The 18,306-nt window shown below is 40.9% G+C and overlaps 3 protein-coding genes across 3 annotated transcripts; all 3 read right to left on the minus strand.

Moving 5' to 3' along the window:
• Positions 1–246: 246 nt before the first annotated feature.
• eed (embryonic ectoderm development) lies at positions 247–5,214 on the minus strand. The gene is made up of 12 exons (XM_008424171.2): positions 5,054–5,214; positions 4,116–4,268; positions 3,929–4,021; positions 3,148–3,213; positions 2,821–2,946; positions 2,639–2,720; positions 2,046–2,137; positions 1,168–1,301; positions 982–1,087; positions 741–899; positions 562–635; positions 247–439 (listed from the first exon to the last, which is right to left on the minus strand). Exons 1-12 carry the CDS (start codon positions 5,171–5,173, stop codon positions 313–315), a joined length of 1,332 nt encoding a protein of 443 aa, XP_008422393.1. The 5' UTR covers positions 5,174–5,214; the 3' UTR covers positions 247–312.
• Positions 5,215–5,742: 528 nt separating this feature from the next.
• pwp2h (PWP2 small subunit processome component) lies at positions 5,743–13,330 on the minus strand. The gene is made up of 20 exons (XM_008424159.2): positions 13,169–13,330; positions 12,754–12,866; positions 12,179–12,273; positions 11,293–11,392; positions 11,065–11,208; positions 10,848–10,983; positions 10,537–10,772; positions 9,930–10,073; positions 9,783–9,853; positions 9,570–9,706; positions 9,331–9,479; positions 9,101–9,248; positions 8,870–9,020; positions 7,784–7,964; positions 7,535–7,682; positions 7,350–7,458; positions 6,430–6,714; positions 6,203–6,353; positions 6,047–6,121; positions 5,743–5,968 (listed from the first exon to the last, which is right to left on the minus strand). The coding sequence occupies exons 1-20, from the start codon at positions 13,184–13,186 to the stop codon at positions 5,815–5,817; spliced, it is 2,745 nt and encodes a 914-aa protein (XP_008422381.1). The 5' UTR covers positions 13,187–13,330; the 3' UTR covers positions 5,743–5,814.
• Positions 13,331–13,663: 333 nt separating this feature from the next.
• On the minus strand, positions 13,664–17,583 carry pjvk (pejvakin). The gene is made up of 6 exons (XM_008424147.2): positions 17,117–17,583; positions 15,942–16,137; positions 15,504–15,645; positions 15,293–15,410; positions 14,701–14,844; positions 13,664–14,625 (listed from the first exon to the last, which is right to left on the minus strand). The coding sequence occupies exons 1-6, from the start codon at positions 17,325–17,327 to the stop codon at positions 14,324–14,326; spliced, it is 1,113 nt and encodes a 370-aa protein (XP_008422369.1). The 5' UTR covers positions 17,328–17,583; the 3' UTR covers positions 13,664–14,323.
• Positions 17,584–18,306: the final 723 nt, after the last annotated feature.

Genomic DNA, 18,306 nt, shown 5'->3' on the forward strand with positions numbered 1-18,306 from the left:
TTTGAAGAGAACCAGCTTTAAATCACATTAAAATAGATACATGACGGGACACAGACACTGCTTTAGTGAGCTTTTGTGGAATAGTCGGTGCAGATCCTCCTGAAAAGCTGGTTTTTATTTCACTAAAAGAGGATGCAAACAATGACATAAAGGCACACTAAGGACATTAAATTAACGTTTTTCTTTTAATTGTATAAGCCCAAATCTTGACTGATTAAAATAAAATGTCCTGCTGGGGAATGAACGTTTTTTTTTTTTTTTGCAGTGTTTCTGTGAAACATCAGATGGGTTTTTGTGTGTTGCCTTGACGGCTCAGCGCTGACGGTCCCAGCGCCAGATGGAGGCGTCGTCGCACACGGCGATCAGGATGCTGCTGTCGCGGCTGAAGCTGGTTTGCCGGATAGCCGAGGTGCATTTGGGAAGCGTCAGTGTGGTGCACCTGAAGTGGAAACGAAGCTAATCAACTTTCCCTTAAAACTCCATAAAAATCCTGATTTATACCAATTACTAGAGTTTAGAACGTAGCTGAGTGTCAATCAGAATTCAAATTCTCTGACTTACTTTGCTTTGTGTGGATCTTCCACTTCTAGGTCCCAAACGTAAAGTTTTCCCACCTGGTTTCCCAAAGCAAGCATCTGGAAATCACAATCACAGTCAGAACAGCCATCATTACTTTTCTTCACCATGAGCCTCAAACTCTGCTAAACATGACAAGGTAACTTGAGAATAAGGGTTGAGACCTTCTGCCAAAAGTCCATAGAGAAGCGCATGTACCAAATGTCACACTGGCTGTAATCGAAACGCCCCAGAATTGTGACGTTGGATTCGTTTGGCTTGATGTGGTCGATGTCGTCCTCCATCTTTCCAGGCTTCCAACACACAATGGCGTTTTCACAGGACTGCAGAGAGGAAAATATTCTCAATCACCTATGGCCTTAAATAAAACCAAAACCTTTATCCTCTGAATAAAACTTCTCCTGCCTTAGAGAGAATCAAATCTCCAAGCCACCTCACACAGTCCACGTAGTTTCTATGGATGTCTCGTGTTGAAAAGTCTGGAAAATGAATTTTCTGTGATACAAAAGGCCTGAAGAGAAGATCTGTGTTAACAAATCTCACATATTTATTAACATTTTGAAACGATAACTGATCAAGCCGACGCTTTACCGGTTCGTCTTTGTGGGGTTGTACTCATACGAGCCACGGATGGCTTTTTGCATCCGCTCTGAGTTGATTCTCCAGAGTTTCAGTGAGTGGTCCATCCCACATGACATGATCTTTTCACCCAGCAGGTCAAAATCCTACCAGAGGACAGATTTATTTGAATTATTGAGTCAATGATGGCATTATTAATGCTAGCATTTGTAACGATGGCTTACAAATGCTAGCATTCATTTGTGAGCGAGCTTACATAAAATATACTAATTTTATGTTTGATAAAATTAGCATGTTTATCTAACATGCTAGTTTTAGCATGTTAGATAAACATAGCTAAGAAGCTAATGTTGGCATATAAGCTAATTACAGCTCAAAAGATAATGCTTGCAACAACGACGTTAGCTACTGTTGACTAGCATCCAATATGTAGCAAAGTAGAGGTTTGGTATTTATGGAAACCATGTCGGTGTTACCTAATATTAGCACTTATGCTAATACACGTTGCTTTAAAGTGTTAAATAAGTATATAGTAGCCAGGTGGCTACCATTTCATCCTTCATGTGCATCTCCAAAAAATTTAAATCTCATGATAAAGTTTAGTATTTTTGCTATTCAGATTCCATAAATATACATTTAAAACAGAAATGTCAGGTTTCTTCATAAAATATGTGGTCATATATCTATGCACTGAATAGCTGGTTGGGGCCTTAACCTTAACATGTGTTTGAGTTAATCAGCTCATATGTTGCGACATTATGAGCTTTCAATATTTGCCTCTTCTACAACATTAGAATTTTATGGTAATAATAATTGTAGCTTTTCATCATACGATATATGCATTGTTTTAGTTGTATCGATAATTTTCTAATCATTGCAGCTTTACTTACAGCACTCAGGACTTCGTCTCGGTGGCCCTCCACGCCTCCAAATATGGCAACTAATGTGTCCGTCTGTATGTTCCACAGACGGAGGGCGTGATCTACGGAAAGAGAAGACAACGTTATCCATCTACTTTAAAAGGTACTAAATACTTTTACTTTTTTTTTTTCAATTTCTATATAGATCAGAGCAATAGTCATGATAGGTAGTTTCCTCAAAATGGGGAAGCAAGTTTGCGAAACACAAAGCTTCACTTCATAACCACAAAATGCTCCAAAACACCAGCATGGTCACAATTAATGAAGAGCCACCATGTAGGAGCATACTGCCTCCATTTTCTACTTTAAAACTAAACGACAGCGATGATTAAAAATTAAACTTTACTGCTGTTTGTATGAATTACTGTCAGCTCAGCTGCTTTATGAGATTTACAGAAGCGCCTGAGAGTCACATGGTTATATAAACTCAACTATCCTTCGGTGTAAATCTGCAAATGTCATTTATTAAAAGCTATCAAAGAACATATGAATGTTTCTGACTCATCTGGGTCGTTTTATGGAAGTTTATGGAGGCAAGCCAGAGGTCAAATAGTTTAGCTTACCTTTACTGACAGACAGGAGGAGATTTGGATCTCTTGGATGAAACTTGAGCTCGTTGATGGCGTTCCCATGACCTACATAATGCTGGATACGGACAAAAACATGACAGAGTTCACCTCAACGTCATAAAGCTTCACCCTTCATCAATTTCAGTAGGATTACAGAACATAGAAAAAGACTGTACCTTGATGCACTGCATCGTTATGTGGTTGATTATCCGGATGATGCCGCGAGACCCAGCCACGGCCAGCAGGGGGTGACTCGTGTTTGTGTCGTAGGTCCAGGCGCACGTGTAGAAGTTTTCGTCTGCCTTTTTTTTTTTTCCGTCAAGGGAAAGCGAAGACATTTCTACCTGCTCTGTTCAGCTCTCCAGCATGTGATCAGGGCTGATTAAACCGTTTTTGGGGCACCAATAAGCAGAAAAGGTGCTGAGGTCGCCACAGGTTTACAACCAAAGTTCTGTCCACAACGAACAAATGTTTAAGTCAGTATTCATTGATCTGAAGGATACGTCTGCATCAACATAGGACTGCAGAAGTCTGATCTCCCCCTGAGAGTGACATTCATACAGAGTGACCTGGTGGAGGAAATGACAGAAATAGTTCAAAGAGGAGCAAAGAAGCAAAAGTAAATCTTAGGTTTTGTCATAAAAGAATGTGATTAAAGATTGAACAGAGACATGTAGCTCATTTTGTAAAAGCACACATACGGATGTTCAATAGGAATTTATGGATATTTCTGGAACAATCCAACTCCAAGGACATTAGAATCAGTGGAAGGACATTTGGATGGATGCATACATGTGTGGAGTGATGGATGGATTCACAGATACAGTTGAAAACAGATATTTACATATAGAGGAAGACATGTTTTGGTTACTTTGTAACAATCATGGTTACAAAGTAACACCATTCACATTACAGCCATCTGTCCTATTAGTTCCCGCTTTTCCTTTTGATCCATAAAGACAGATTAAGGGAATATTATGACTGTATGTTTGTAATTTATCACAAACATCTGGAGCTTCACACATCACATCCTAATCATTTCTGCCCATTTTACATGTATTGTCCACTTGGTGTCGCAGTAAAGCAACCGGATTTAAAGCTTCAGTGCATCATGAAGCTTCATCTCACCGTCTCTAGGATGAACGGATAAATTAATGACGACTGAATGATGGGTGGAAGCACGGCTGGATGATAGATACGTAATCAGAGGATGGATGACGACGTAACATTCCCACAACAAAACAGAGAAAAGTGGTTTGTTTTCCTTGCTAAGTGAAGATGTACCCTGTTACTGCCAACTGTGGCGAACACCAGAGGGTCTCCCTCCTTACTGTGCCAGTTAAACTGGACTCCAAACAGCGGCTGGCCGTGGTCCTCCTGAGGGAAAAAGCAAACGGACCCACGTGACGCCCAGTGATGCCGTGTTCAACGCAAACTACGAACAAGCTTAATATGTGGTGGAGCTTCTCACCCGCAGGCTGTTGACGCATTTGAAAGAATATCTACACTTCTTGGACTTCCACTTGCCCTTCCCCCAGCTCTTCCTGCCCGGAGCGTTGGCTGTGTTAGTGGGAGTGTCTGGACGCTCCGCGTTGGTTCCGCTTTCAACGCTGACCGCATCGTCCTGGGAAAAAAAAACATTTAAATGACAATATCTGTTCAATTTGTATGCTTCTCCAGATCCATGTTATCAGATTTCTTAGTCGTTTTCTTTTTTTATATTATATTAAATACATAAGTTTACCATGAATGTGTGGTAGATACTTCTATTGCAGTCATTTATTTACATAAAATCTGGGGGAAAAAACAGGAGGAACAGATAGAAGGAAACAGGAATAAGATGGGGAGATGGAAGGATTGGAAAAATGAAATTAAAGAGATGGAGAGGGTAGCTGTAAGAGGGATTAAACAGAGGGAAGGAAAATAAATCAAAGGATGGAATTAAGGAAGGATAAAAGGGAGCAAAAGGTAAAAAGAGAGAAGGAAAAAATACCACAAAACAGAAGAAATACACACCAAAGCATCACTGAGCAGACTTGTAAATGCAGCAACTTGAAGAGCAAATTACTCCATCATGACTGAGTCTGGCAATATGCAGAAAGGAGCTACTATATTCTGGAAATTCATGTTTTTTTCCTACGCATCCAGTCCTTGGAAACACTAAAATCAAACCCCATACTGTTACCGACTGTATGGGAAACCTATTAATGTTCTAACAAAGCTAACTCTCCATGTCCAGCTGCCTGTGTTGTGGAAAACATGACCAGTTCAGCTGCAGGTAGACAAAGATGCTCCAAGCTAACATCGTTAGCTTTCCGGTCGCCTGTTAGCAGGGAGCTAACCCGCCAAAACCAGCCTTTATAACTGAGTGCATTCATATACGCGAACATATATGGTTTAAGCGCTTACGTTCTCGTCTCCTGACATGTCAGGGTTACTGTTCTCATCACTGCTCAGTTTCTGTTTTTTCGCCGGCATTTCTTTTCCCGCTTGAGATGGGGATTCAGTCATGCTCCTGTTTTCTCTCATTACAGCTACACGCTTGTTCTTCGTCTCTTACCGATTTAGTAAACGGCTGGTGGCGGCAGCGCCACCAGCCGGTAAGGAGTGTGAAACACTGTTCCGTGGTTTGCTTAATTTTTCACCGACTCGTATATTTTTTAAGAAATTAAAAAACAGTCAGTTTGGAGTCTGTTGTATACGACGGAGAATTAAGGCCACACTAAGTAAAAACAATATATATTAGGAGTAAAGCCATATTAAGAGAATATACTTGTAATTATATGAGAATAAAGACATAAGATTAGAATAAAGTCTATTACAAAATAAAGTTGTAATACAATAATGTAATATTATGAGAATTAATAGCTAGTTTCTTAATACTACGACTTTATATTTGTATCACTTCTACTTTATTTTCAAACGACTTCATTCACATAATTTAGTTACTTTATTCTCGTAATTTTATTATTTTTATTTTCTTAGCTTGGCAATAATTCTCCTTCATAGTAGTAAATACATTTTGTGAATAAATAATATCAGAACTTGGGTTAAAAAAATCCAATTGGATAAAAAAAAGATCAAAAGCCACAGAGACAATCAGACAATTTAGTTTATTATTATTATTTTTTTTTAGAAAAATCCTCTTTTACCATGAAATATCAATATTACTACAGCATCATGTCTGACTCCTCTAAAGAAGCCTCGCTCATCTCCTCAGACGTCTCTTCATCAGGCTCCTCTTCCTCCTTCATAGGCCTCTTTAAGCCCTTCTGCTTTGAGAGCGCCACAGCGTAGCGGATGTTGTACATGTTGAAGTCACACCTGTGAGCAGAAAATACATCAAACAATTTGATTTGGTTTCAGTAGGAACGGAAACACAGGAAAAACCCTGAGACTTACAGCTTGGACAGACTGTCAAAGTGCCTCTGGATGCTCTTCTGCAGCGACTGCAGTGTCGGGAGAATGGATGCAGACCTGGAAACCGTTGAATCCCAGCATTATCACCGGTGGAAAGTGTGAGAATGAGTGGACTGAGTCAGGGAATCTGTTTGTTACCTGTTCTTAAGTTTCTGGCCGTGCAGCATGAGCAGGTTCTGGGCCCAGGTCATGTAGAACTGCAGGTGGCTCGACTTCTCCAAGCAGGAAGCCACAAAGCCCAGCAGCTTCTCCACGTAAACGTCGGGTAGAGATCCACACACCACCGGGACTGAAACACAAACACACAATCCGGTTCCAAAACATCTCCAGCCTGCGAACCAGACAAACATCAGCTTCAAACCTACTTTGCTCGTGCGGCACCGCCTCCAGCGCTTCCTGCTTGAGCGCGTTTTCGTTGAGTCTGAATGCCAGGACGATGGCCGACGTCCAGTCCTGGAGTCGGACCTGCTTGCGAATGCTAGCCGGTGTCACGTCCAGGTCCAGGTCATATGGGTCGAAGACCAGGGATCCGTCCAGGGAGTAGACCAGGAGGCCCTCGGTGGTGGTGGCCGCCCAGCTGCGCCCGGTTGGGGAAAACCGCAGAGAGCTGACTCGAATCTCCGGCTTGAAGTGACGGGAACTCATGTCGCCTTTCAGAAAACGCAAAATTCATCCACTCATTCAAAAGTTTAAATCAGGGTAAACGGAAACAGAAAATGGGTAATTTAAAAACACAGAGGTGTGACAAAATGAGCTGAGGAACCTTTATGTTTCAGCGGCAGAAATGTTTTCAGTCCTGACGTATAGGAGCAGACACTTTGTTCAAAAACTCAGGTTTTCAGGAAATTTGTCAAAAAAAAAAAAAAAACCTCAAGTTTTCAAGTAGTTTGTCACAGAGTTTAGGTTTTCAGAGAGTTTAGTTAAAAGCTCAGGTTTTCAGGGAGGGAGGATGGACGGATGTATGAAAAGCATACTGGTTGGAGAAGATTCATTTTCAGTAGACAGTCTGGACCAGGGGTCACCAACTCCAGTCCTCGAGGGCTACCGTCCTGCAACTTTTAGATGTGTCTCTGCTCAAACACACCTGGGTCAAATAAACTGCTAATTTCCAGCCTATTGCAGAGATGAATGAATGCTGGTGAGGAAATTCAGACATTTTGGAGCAGAGGTGAATCTAAAAGTTGCAGGATTTTAACCCTTGAGGACTGGAGTTGGTGACCCCTGGTCTAGACAACATCTGGGTGTACAAATATAAAAGTCCCGAATGTTTGGACTGGACTTGTACCTCTCCGGACTCCAGGCAGGCTAATGTCGACCCCCTCTCCGTCTCCGGCCCCTTCGTCCACCAGAGCCAGGCTGCCGAACTCCGTCATCTTCCGTCTGTCCAGGAACTCCTGGAGGTGAAGCGAACAGTCACAGTCACGCATAAGGCTCCACTTTGTGCAGCTGTGAATGAATGCTTTGTTTTACCTCCATGGCATCGAAGGACAGGTTGCAGGAGATCTCAAACTTCTTCAAGAGCATCTGCTCCTGGACATTGTAGATGCAGACAAACTTTGAGTGGCCTCCTGCCAGAATAGATTCCCCGTCGGCAGAGTAACACAGAGCCGTGAAAGACCTGAACAACAAACAACCAGAGTTAAAAAAAATAAATAAAAAACCCAAATGAGCCCAATGTAAACAGATATGCAGCTAGTTTTATTTTGTGTTTTAACTCACTTTCCTTTGGCAGACTGCTTGGCTGTGATTTTATCCGTCTCCTTGCGGCCCGTCTCCAGATCGTGGCGCCCGGTTATGGATCCAGTCTGCGTGGCGGTTTGGGGGCTCCAGAAAGAGATTTCTCCATTCAGAGTGGCCACAGCCAATTCCTGACCGTCAGGGCGATACGTCACACACAGACCTGACGAGAAAAGGCCACAAAAACACAGTGAGGTTGCATCACCGAAGGAAAATCAACAATTCACATCGGCATGTGGTTTAAGACGGAAAAGTAAAAACTATTTAGACAGAAAAAAAACTACTGACCGCATCATTTTTACCCCTATTTATCTGGTTACAATCTGTTTTAGAATCCGCTGATCCTATTTTCCACTCATCACAGCCTGATTCCATCATTTTTTCCCTATCAACTTTGGGTGATCTCACAATTATCTAGCTTGAAAGTTGCATCTTTTTTCTTCAGCTATTCAGTTTTTCAATAGCTGAAGATTCCATCTAAAACTTATTCAAACGTTCTTGCCTCAAGATTTTCTTCTACGCAAACATAATTTCTGTGTAATTTGACCAAATAAAATGATTCTTTTGGTTTCCTTAATGCTACATATTTCTGTAATTTTTCCTAAACGGGTGGTGATTACATGATTTTCTTTTTCAAACTGCAAAAACATTTTCAAAACAGGATATTATATTTTTTAACTAAACAGACTTATTGCACAAATTCCTTGACACTGTGTGATTTTCTAATTTTTTCTCGATGTTCTGCAATTCCAGAACTTAACGTGAAAATGTGATCAATTATTAAATAAACCCCTTAAATCTGTTGGGAGTATTTCCATTATGTTTTCCATTTTTGTTTTTACAACTGAGGAATAACACACATTTTGTCTTTAATGTTATCACATTTCATCATTTTTCCCTCAGCATTTGGTAATTCTGTATATTTTATTTAAAAACTTCTACTTCCTACTTCTATAATAAGCTTATAAATATTCTATCATTCTTTTTTGTTTTTATTAATTTTGTTTTTTCATCGTTTTCAATCTGGTGCCCTCCCTCCCCAGATTTCTCCATTTTCTGTGGACGTACCGTCTGATGTGAGGGGGAGTGTTTCTTTGACCTGCCAGCTGTCCAACATGTCCCACAGGCGGACAGTTCGGTCCCAGGAAGCGCTGGCCAGGATGGACTGAACAGGACTAAAACACAGGGAGCTAACCGGACCCTCGTGTCCTCCGAGGACCTGGTCATCCAAACACAAGGAATCTCACCTTCAACTAGTCTTGAAACACTACAAGCGAAGCTGCACAGACGTGTCCCTACCTCCAGCAGTCTGCCCGTCTGCATGGACCAGAGAAAGATCTCGAAGGAATCCTGAGCTCCTGCGCTCACCAGCTCTCCACTGACATCTACGGCCAGCGAGGAGAACTGCGCGGGCCGAGGAGACGTGAACGTCCTAAAGTTTCGGTATCTGTAAAACACAAAGCCCACCCGTCCTCGAAACTTTTTCTCGTTTGCGTTCCCGAAGCGGAGCCCCGGAGCGAGGACCTCACCTGTGCAGGTCGTACGCCCGGACGGTGCCGTCCAGAGAAGCGCTGACAATGACGAAGCCGCTGGAGGTGAAGGCGACGTTGGTGACGCTGCTGGTGTGCTCAGTGAAGGTGACGAAGCAGAGCCCGCTGTTGGTGTTCCACACTTTAACCTGAAGAAGTAACCCATCAACGTCCGATTAGCAAATTTGACTGAGATTTTTGGCGCACAAATTTGCACTCTAGGCCTCCTCTGGACTCACTTTCCCATCATCCCCTCCTGTCACGACGTACTGCCCGTCTGGAGAGTAAGCCAGCGAGGCCATGTTGTTGAAGTGACCCTGCTGCTTGAAGACGTAGGACTCGCTCTGCCACTCCCACACCAGCAGCTGACCCATCCCTGAAACCATGGTTACGTTTTACACATTCGCAGCCATAAAAAAACTACCTACATAGAGACAGGAAGTTTAACTTACGAGAACATCCGAAAGCAATCCAGTCTCCGGAGCTGTTCACAGCCACTGAGGCGATTCTTTGGTCTGAAATGCTGCAAGAGGGACAGAAATCAGCAAGAAAGACTCAAAGTGTTTCCTATTAAGGCGTTGTATAACCATAGCAACCACCTTAGTGAGTGAATCAGGTTAAACTCCGGGAGTTCGTGCAGGTGAAATATCCCAGATGCAAACCCAGTCACCAGGATGTGAGTGGGTTTATGGTAGGCAGCGGCGGTGAGGTTGTTGAACTCCCCCTCCTTGTTGAAGAAGTGTCTGAAAATGCAAAAAGAAAAGTTTCCAGTTTCTGAAGAAAAAAATAAATGAGTTGAAAACATGTAACATCAGAACTATTTAGATATACCTTCTGTTTTAGTATACACGGTTCAGACATTTTAATGGGATAAAATGTAATGTAAAACGTAATGATAGGGCTGAACCGATACACTATTTTCACGTCCGATACTGATACCAATATCTGAGGTGTAGCATCGTCCAATGCTGTTCCGGTAGCATATATTGTAACAGCAACAAAGCCTCTTTCAAATTGTTTGGAAAGTGTAATTAGGAATTCTAAATACAATGTAACATAAACAATAAAATTATGATTTTTTTTTTTATATTGGTATCGATACAGATATTAATATCAGATCGGTGCATCTCTACATTGTAATGCTGTAACATGGTCTGTCTTTAACAACAGAAACCAAATATCTATTTGACAGAAAACAGGACTTACTTGCTCCTTTGCTTGTATCGAACGTTTTTGACCTCCTTCTTGTCTTTCGGAGGTTCAGTTTTCCCCCGAATCACTTCCGCTTCCTCTCCCTCCACCCTGTCCTCGTCCTCTTCCTCCTCGTCCCCGTCTCGTCTCTGAGGCCCAGGTTTGTCGGAGCTCTTTTTCAGAACGAGGCCGTCCAGCTTGGTGTCGCTCTCCCAGACGCACAGCGCCCCATCCTGGCTCACCGTGTAAAGCTGAGCAAAACATAAATCGCGGAAGTGTTACTAGAAATGTGTGTTGTCAAACTTAAAGAAAGGAAGTAAACGTACATCCAAGCTGTCCTTTTCGAAGAAGCATCCCACGATGATGTCCTTGTGTCCACCCAGGGAGTAGTAGATGAGGTTGGCCCAGCGCTCCGCTCCAAACACCCAAGTGGACATGTCTTTGCTTCCCACCACGAAGCACCTGAAGGAAAACGTCCCGACCATCACTTCTGTTCACAAAGTTATGCGTATCTTTCTCTCTCTCCCAAACTCTCGCACTCACTTGGAGTCGTCGGTCCAGTCGATGCACGTGGTTTCGTCATATGGGCCGTAATAGCTCTTGTCTAAGACAAAGGCGTTAAACTCTCGCTGCTTCCCAGGGGCGTGGTACAGCAGCGCCACGTTCTCCTTTGTCACGACAAACTTCCTGAGAAACCAGAGCAGATTAACTCTCAAAATACTGCGGAGATTAAGAAAGTGATTGTCTGATTAGATGTGAAGAGATCCTGACCTGCCGTCAGGTGAGAAGCGGATGCTGCTGACAGGCTTGTGGAAGTGGAAGTGATGAAGGACAGCTCGTGTGATGAGACTGACCAGCAGCGCAGCACCATCTATTTGACATCAAACAAAAACTTACAGCAGATCTACAAAGTGAACCCATTGTTGCTAAAATGCAACATGTACAGCTCATCTTTTCCCCCCCAACTTTTCAACTTTTAGCTAAAAAGATGCAAAGGAGTTGCTGGTTCCTAAAGGCTATAAAAGTAGAATGGGACGATCTTCTGTTTTAACATTAGCTAGCATGTTGTCAGCTAGCATAACTTCTCTCACCGTAGCTTGATGAGAGAAGTTATGCTACCAAATATTTGTGAATGAGATACATCCCAATGACCCAAAGTTGTTATATGTAGGTGAGTAGATAAATGATGAGAAAAGATGAGACAGGGTGCTTGTTGAGCAATTGCGCCAGAATACGGTTTAGCTAAAACTGTAAATTTTTATTTAAAAATTTTAAGTGATTGTTTAATAATAACTACAAAATAATTCATTACGAATTCTTGCTTTCTTTCTGCTGGTGACATCCACGGCACAATAGGTGTTGATGCAGTGTGACTTCAATTGATAATCCCACTATAGATAGACTGGCTCAGGTCATCCAGAGCTATCTCTGTAGCTGGAGTACATTTTGACCACATTTTCTTACATTGCTACTTTTTGATTGTTTTTTTGTTTGTTTTTTCAATTGCAACTGAATACATATCACAAAGCGAAAACATTTAAAAATTACTTGTCATCAACTCAAAAACCAGGAATGTTTCCACTGGTTGCATCTGTTTGTTAAAAGTACTTTTGTTACTAAAACGATTATACATATCGAGAGAAACGAAAGCTTCTACCTTCATCGACCACTATGGCCAAACTGCCATCAGGAGACACACCCACACATGTTATATTTTTGGTTGTTGAAATCGGTAACGTCTCGGATGTATTACTGAAAAACAAAAAAAACATATACACATATTAATATCCGACAGAAATATTAAAGAAAACACATCAGGTTTTTTGGTTCCAAATTAATAGCATATATTGTCAAAATTGTGGGCTAATAATAATAGCTTCCTTAATAGTTTTAAAGCCAAAGTTCCAGTTTTCCCAATTCAGATGTCAAATTTTCAGTCAGTTCAGTAAAATTTTCAAGGAATACACAATGTATCGGCATTAACATCGGAACAGGCATCAGTCCGACAAGCAAAACAATGAATCGATATTTATTTCCATGCTGCTGCTGTGTGTGTTTTCACATCGATGCAATCCATTTTTTTTTACCCAGTATAAATATGAACGTTCACAATGGATTTTAAAACACACAGAAGTCAGATGTTAAATATGGAGACTACAAAATATGCATACATATTGTATGAAATGTGGATTGTTGCACCCGTCCCTGTTTGACTATTCCTCCAAGACTTACTTTTTCAGGTCGAAGACTGAGACTCTGTTTCCAACTGGACTGATCACAGCGTTTCCGTCTGTGGAGAAATTTAAATTCCCCTGACGATAGACTGCTCCAAGCAAGTTGGAAAACTACAGAGAGGAGACGTGAGAGGGCATGTGAGTGTGCAGAGACTCGTACAACTTCAGCAGAAAAACATAACCTGTCAACGTATCTAGATCTAGTTTTTTCTCAAAGCAAGACAGGCTCTAGTTTGTTTTTATTTATAAAATTTATCAAACAATGTAAAAAACAACTATTGTTGTCTAATCAACATACATTAAACGCACAACTTTTGAACAAATAATCTTAAATGTGACTTTTTTAATGCGGTTTTGTTGCCACGTTCCTAAAAGATCTCAAACTACGTCACAGACCAGCGCGAGGTACTTACCCTGTAAGCGAACTTCATGTTGATGAATAATCCTCAGCTCTCATGCATTTATCTTCACTTAAATGTATTATTCACCCCCTTTAGTTTTATTATTAAAATATCACGACACATGCTTCTCCTTCCTCTACACGTGGGTCCTCTTTGTTGACACACGACACATCCGGTTTGGACGGAGTTAAAAATCCAACAGTGCCCTCCACTGGTGACGGAGAGTCACAGCAATAAATACACTAAACAGAAAATTACACATGGTTTTTAATGTATTTTTATATTTTTAAAAAATGTAAAAAGGGTGACATACTTTTGTATTCACATCCGTTTGCTCTGATACAGACTAAATAAGAGTAGCCCCCTTCAGAAGTCAGCTAAATTGTCAAAACAGTCAACCAGTCTGTAATTTCATCTCAATACAAAAACAAATATTTAATGAAAGAGAATCATTAGAAATACAATGGCGGCCGCATTGGGGATGCTCTTCTTCAGGTGGGACAGCAAAGCTGGTCGGAGTTAATGGGAAGATTTTAGAAGCTGCAAAGACTTGAAACCAAAGTTCAAAGTTCCCATGAAACCAAGGCAACCTTTACCTTCCAACAGGACAAAAACCAAACATAGCAACAGAAAGCACAAGGCTCCCAACAAGCGCCACCATGTGCTCTTATAGCATCACAAGAGGTGAGTGCGTAAACTTCACAAATTCACATTCATAAAATTTACAGCAGCTAAACAATGTTTTTGAAGAAGAAACAGATTTACAGTTTGATATGGGTTATATCAGAAGCAACATCCAAATCTTAAATTTAAAGTATACTTGAGCATATCAGAGATTCATTGCAATTATTTCAAAAGAACATGCTTATGGAAATAAAGTTAAAGCTTAGTGAGACAGAGAACAAAAACCTAAAATCAACAACACAGTTGGAACTGAACCCAAGCAGTCTCTCATTGTTTCCTTGCTAGCCTTTACACCACACCTTGCTGAATATTTAATCTGATGGCAGCCACAATACACGGGTTGCACACGTGTGGAAATGGGATATTGCCAAAGATAAACTGAAAATGATACATCAGCCAAGACACAAGGGGATAGTTGGTTTCTTCTGAGGCAATGGCAAGATGTGTCAAAGATGTTGGTCTCAGTTCAATAGTTTTCCATTTTCACCTTAGGGTTTTGTGCCAAAGATCGAAACAGGGCACCACATGGAGTCGGACATACTTCTGGCCCCCAGTGGAGCATTCCAGACACCCATAGACCGTTTCCCGCCGTTGACTTCCCATACCGCACAGTGCGCAGGGTCCCTTTGGGATGTTGTGTTTCAAAAGATTGACCCGTGTGTGAGAGCTTTCCCTCAGGTAGGCTGTAGACACATCCGTCATGCTGGCAGCTTTCTCGTAGTAGTCAGTCACCATGTCATCCATATAGGTGTCGGACTGGGTGAGCTCTTCAAATGTCCTGTCGTCTGAACAGGAGTTGGTAGTGAGAAAAAAATTGAAAGTGTTGCAAAAATTCATGTGGATAAAGCATGTAATCGTACCTGCTCGGAAGGGGTTTCCATAGATAATCCCAGACAGGAAGCGGCGTAGGCGTCCCATTGAGAAATGCCCAATGAAGCCACCCAACTGCTCCCTGATTTGTTCCTTCTCAAAGCCTCCTTGAGACTCTGGAGCAACACAAATATCTGGAAAGGAAGGTGATAATAATTAGCTTTTCAATTGAACTGTCACTATAATTTTCAAAACTATCTCTAATGTGATTCGGAAACAAACTCTCATTTCCGGTTTGGAGATAATTTACTACATATACAAACTGTTTCTTATGGATATCACACAATATTCAAGCTTGCACATGAGTCCTATAAGGGTAGAATATTCAATTAAAATTGTCCCAATATGGAATTATCCAATAGGGTGGTGCCTCATCAAACGCCAACAGATGTTTGATGCAGCAGATTTGGTAAAATAAGAGGATTTTATATGTGTTGCCTTCAAAAGAATTTACAAAATTCTTATTCAAGCAACTTTTACATATGCAGTAGCAAAATGGGCTAAATTTCAAAGGTAGAGTAAAGTTTACTGTGGTGCATTTCTTTGTTTCCAGAAGAGACATAACACAAGGTGTGCTCTTACCGAGCCGACCGTCCAGACGGACGAACAGCTCACAGATACTGAAGGCGATGGTGGTGTGAGCCGGAATGACGATGGCTTTATCACGACCTTTGGGGTTTCTGCCGTCGTCAATCTGAAACTGCAGAATTATAGAACACCGAGTTATCTCTGCTTAAAAATCTATATTGAAATATAGTGTTTCAATGAAATGTCATATATTAAAACTGATTACCCTCATGGTTGTCCCTCTCATGCCAGCGTGGACAGTTAGAGAGCACTGACGTGTTGTCCGGATGCTCTCTACGACCACACATAGGACAGTCCGTCCGCTCTCCCTCGACTGACGAACCAGGCAGTGATCCAGGTCAACCTTCCTGGAAAGAAAGGCACACGTGAGACCTATTTTTCTCTCAAGTATTCTGCTTCTAAATGTAAACCCCTTTGTGAGAGTCAGTGTAAAATAGCATAATTAATTCATGTTTACAGGGAAACCCTCTTCTCGAATTACAGTCACCAAAAGGAGGTACAAGGTCAGACATGAAGTGTCAATGAATATCAGGGGAAAAAAACATAAAACAAAAATGTCATATGTCAAAAGGAAATCTCTTTTAAACAGACAAAGAAGCAATGATAAAGAGAAAAGAGATTTTAATTTTTTTTTTAAAGGTACCTAGAGTTGAGTTCTCGGAGTAAAGTGGGGACCTCCAGCTCATGTTTGGTCACGATGCCGAAAGAGGCTTTGACGGCCACCGAGTCTGACCCGCTGACGTTGAACCCCACGTCGTTAATTATGTGGTTACCTAGGCGACCACTGAGAGCTACGTCAGATTTGTCCTCATAGTTTAAGAGTTGATAAGACGATACTCCTGAAAACAACAAAAAACAACATACTGCAATTATATCAAACTGCAAATGTATAGTTATAGAGTTATGTCTAAACGATCTTGTGTATTAATGCATACTGAAATAATAAAACCAACATTTAAACCAGATTTGACGAATGTGGCTATAGGCTTTCTCTCCATCCACATGGTGCCATTTTACAACACAATCCTTCAGTTGTAAAAAAAATCCTGTGCATATAAAATATGACTTAAAAGAAATTTGAATTTCATATTTAACTCCATGAAATTGGGCCTCTGTCTCTTTAAAAACTCTGACTCTTTCTCAAACTTCACCTTCAGGCCTTATTAACCCTTTAATAATGTTTTTTAGCAGCGTTGCTCTGAGTGACTCGTACAATGAGCTCAACAGATGCATAGTTCCACCGCAGTTGCTAATTGCTGCTGGCTAGTATGAAGGAGCCAATCAGGCGTTTTGCACAGCTTGAATGTTGCCACGGAAAATTAAAGGATTTCTCAGCATGAAATAATCAAGGCAACACTCCAGGTATGTTTTTGATGAAGGAATAACATTATAACATGACATAAAACTCAAGATATTCAATTTTACACAATACTGCCCCTTTATGGCCTCTTTGTTAAATGCACTCTAATGACTATTAAACTGGCTTTTAGGTTGTCCTTTGCAGAAAAAAAGTTTTGTTCTCTTCAAATTTCATTTAAAACATGCCTTTATTGTGACAAGGTAACATATGTGTTCATATGTTTTAGAAATTACAATATATAAGTTAACAAGTTGAAAGTTCCCATAAAGAGAAGGCACAAACTAATGTACATTTGGAAAATATTTACTTTAATAGTTTCACAGTTGATTAAGATTAGATTTTTTTTCTATCTTAAAGGAACTTCAAAACAGAAATTTGACCAATATTAATTATGTGTGCTTTAAACACGTGGCAACCCTTAAAAACAACCTAACATTGGACCAAACGGTGCACTTCACCTGCTGTGATCTCTTTTTCCCCAACAAGGATGTCTTTCAGCGAGAACGGCGTTGAGGCGTACTTGTTCTTCTTCCAGAAATGCCTCTTCCTCTTCCTGGTGACCAGGCTGAGGGGCTGGTAGCGGTCGGCCTCGCTTAGGCTCGGAACGGGGATCAGTCTCCCCGTGTCCCCGACCTGCTTCACGAAGTTTTTAGTGGCCGCAGCAAACATTTTAGATATCCCAAAAGCATTCAGACACAAACAAAAATGATGGCACTGCTACGTCCTATCAGCTGGTCCACAACACTCTCTGACTACGGTGGCTAATCCGGGTGTGTTCTTTCAGACTCGTGAAATTATAATTAATGCATGAGATGTGTAAGATAATATGGGAGAAGGTACGTATTACCTTGATGGATCCCTGTTGCTCTGCATTCACAGAAAACACATTAGTTTTATTTTATTTATTTTTACTTTTTTTTTAAGACAGGCTGCCATTAGGCATGATGTTTCTCTAGTATGGTTTAACAGAAAACAATAGCAACTGTGACTCAAACTACAGACTTAGACACAAACACAACTTGAGTGTTCAAAATATTCCAGTGAAGGAATAAGCAGAAGGAATTACTAATAAACATAATCTGACTAAACTAAATAAGAGGCAACATCTTGGAAGAAAGATTACGCACAAGGAATGTAGGAGAATGAAGGGACACAATTGTATTTCCATACTTTACTTTCTTTTTCCACTCTTATCCAGACTAGAAAAACGCTTACATCAAACGTCACGCTTTTCCTCCATGCAAACTTTTCTTAAGATTCCTTAAAATTCAGTTTTTTTCTTTGTTCTGGGTAGTTGGCACAGTTGCTTAGCTGAAGTTCACCGTTTGAAACTCTCAGTTAGTGGGCAGTCTTTGCTTTTGAGGTTAAGCTGCCATGTAGTCTCATGTCCAGAAATAACCCACTGTATGTTTAAAATGTTCACGTTGTCCTACCACAGGAACTGAGGCCAGAAATGGCTTGTCAAGTATACAAAATGTTCTGCTTTTGGTAAAAATACATCTTGCAAGTCATTAAAAAGTATATTTTAAGAAATAAAGGCATCTTACTATTTGAACCATCACTGTCTATTGCTTTCTTGTGCTAAACTTAGCATAGGCTTGAAGAATTTGACAAATTTTGTCTTCAGCATATGGGAGATGACATACGT

Source organism: Poecilia reticulata, linkage group LG2, assembly GCF_000633615.1.
Source record: "Poecilia reticulata strain Guanapo linkage group LG2, Guppy_female_1.0+MT, whole genome shotgun sequence".
In the NCBI taxonomy this organism is placed as follows: Eukaryota; Metazoa; Chordata; class Actinopteri; order Cyprinodontiformes; family Poeciliidae; genus Poecilia; species Poecilia reticulata.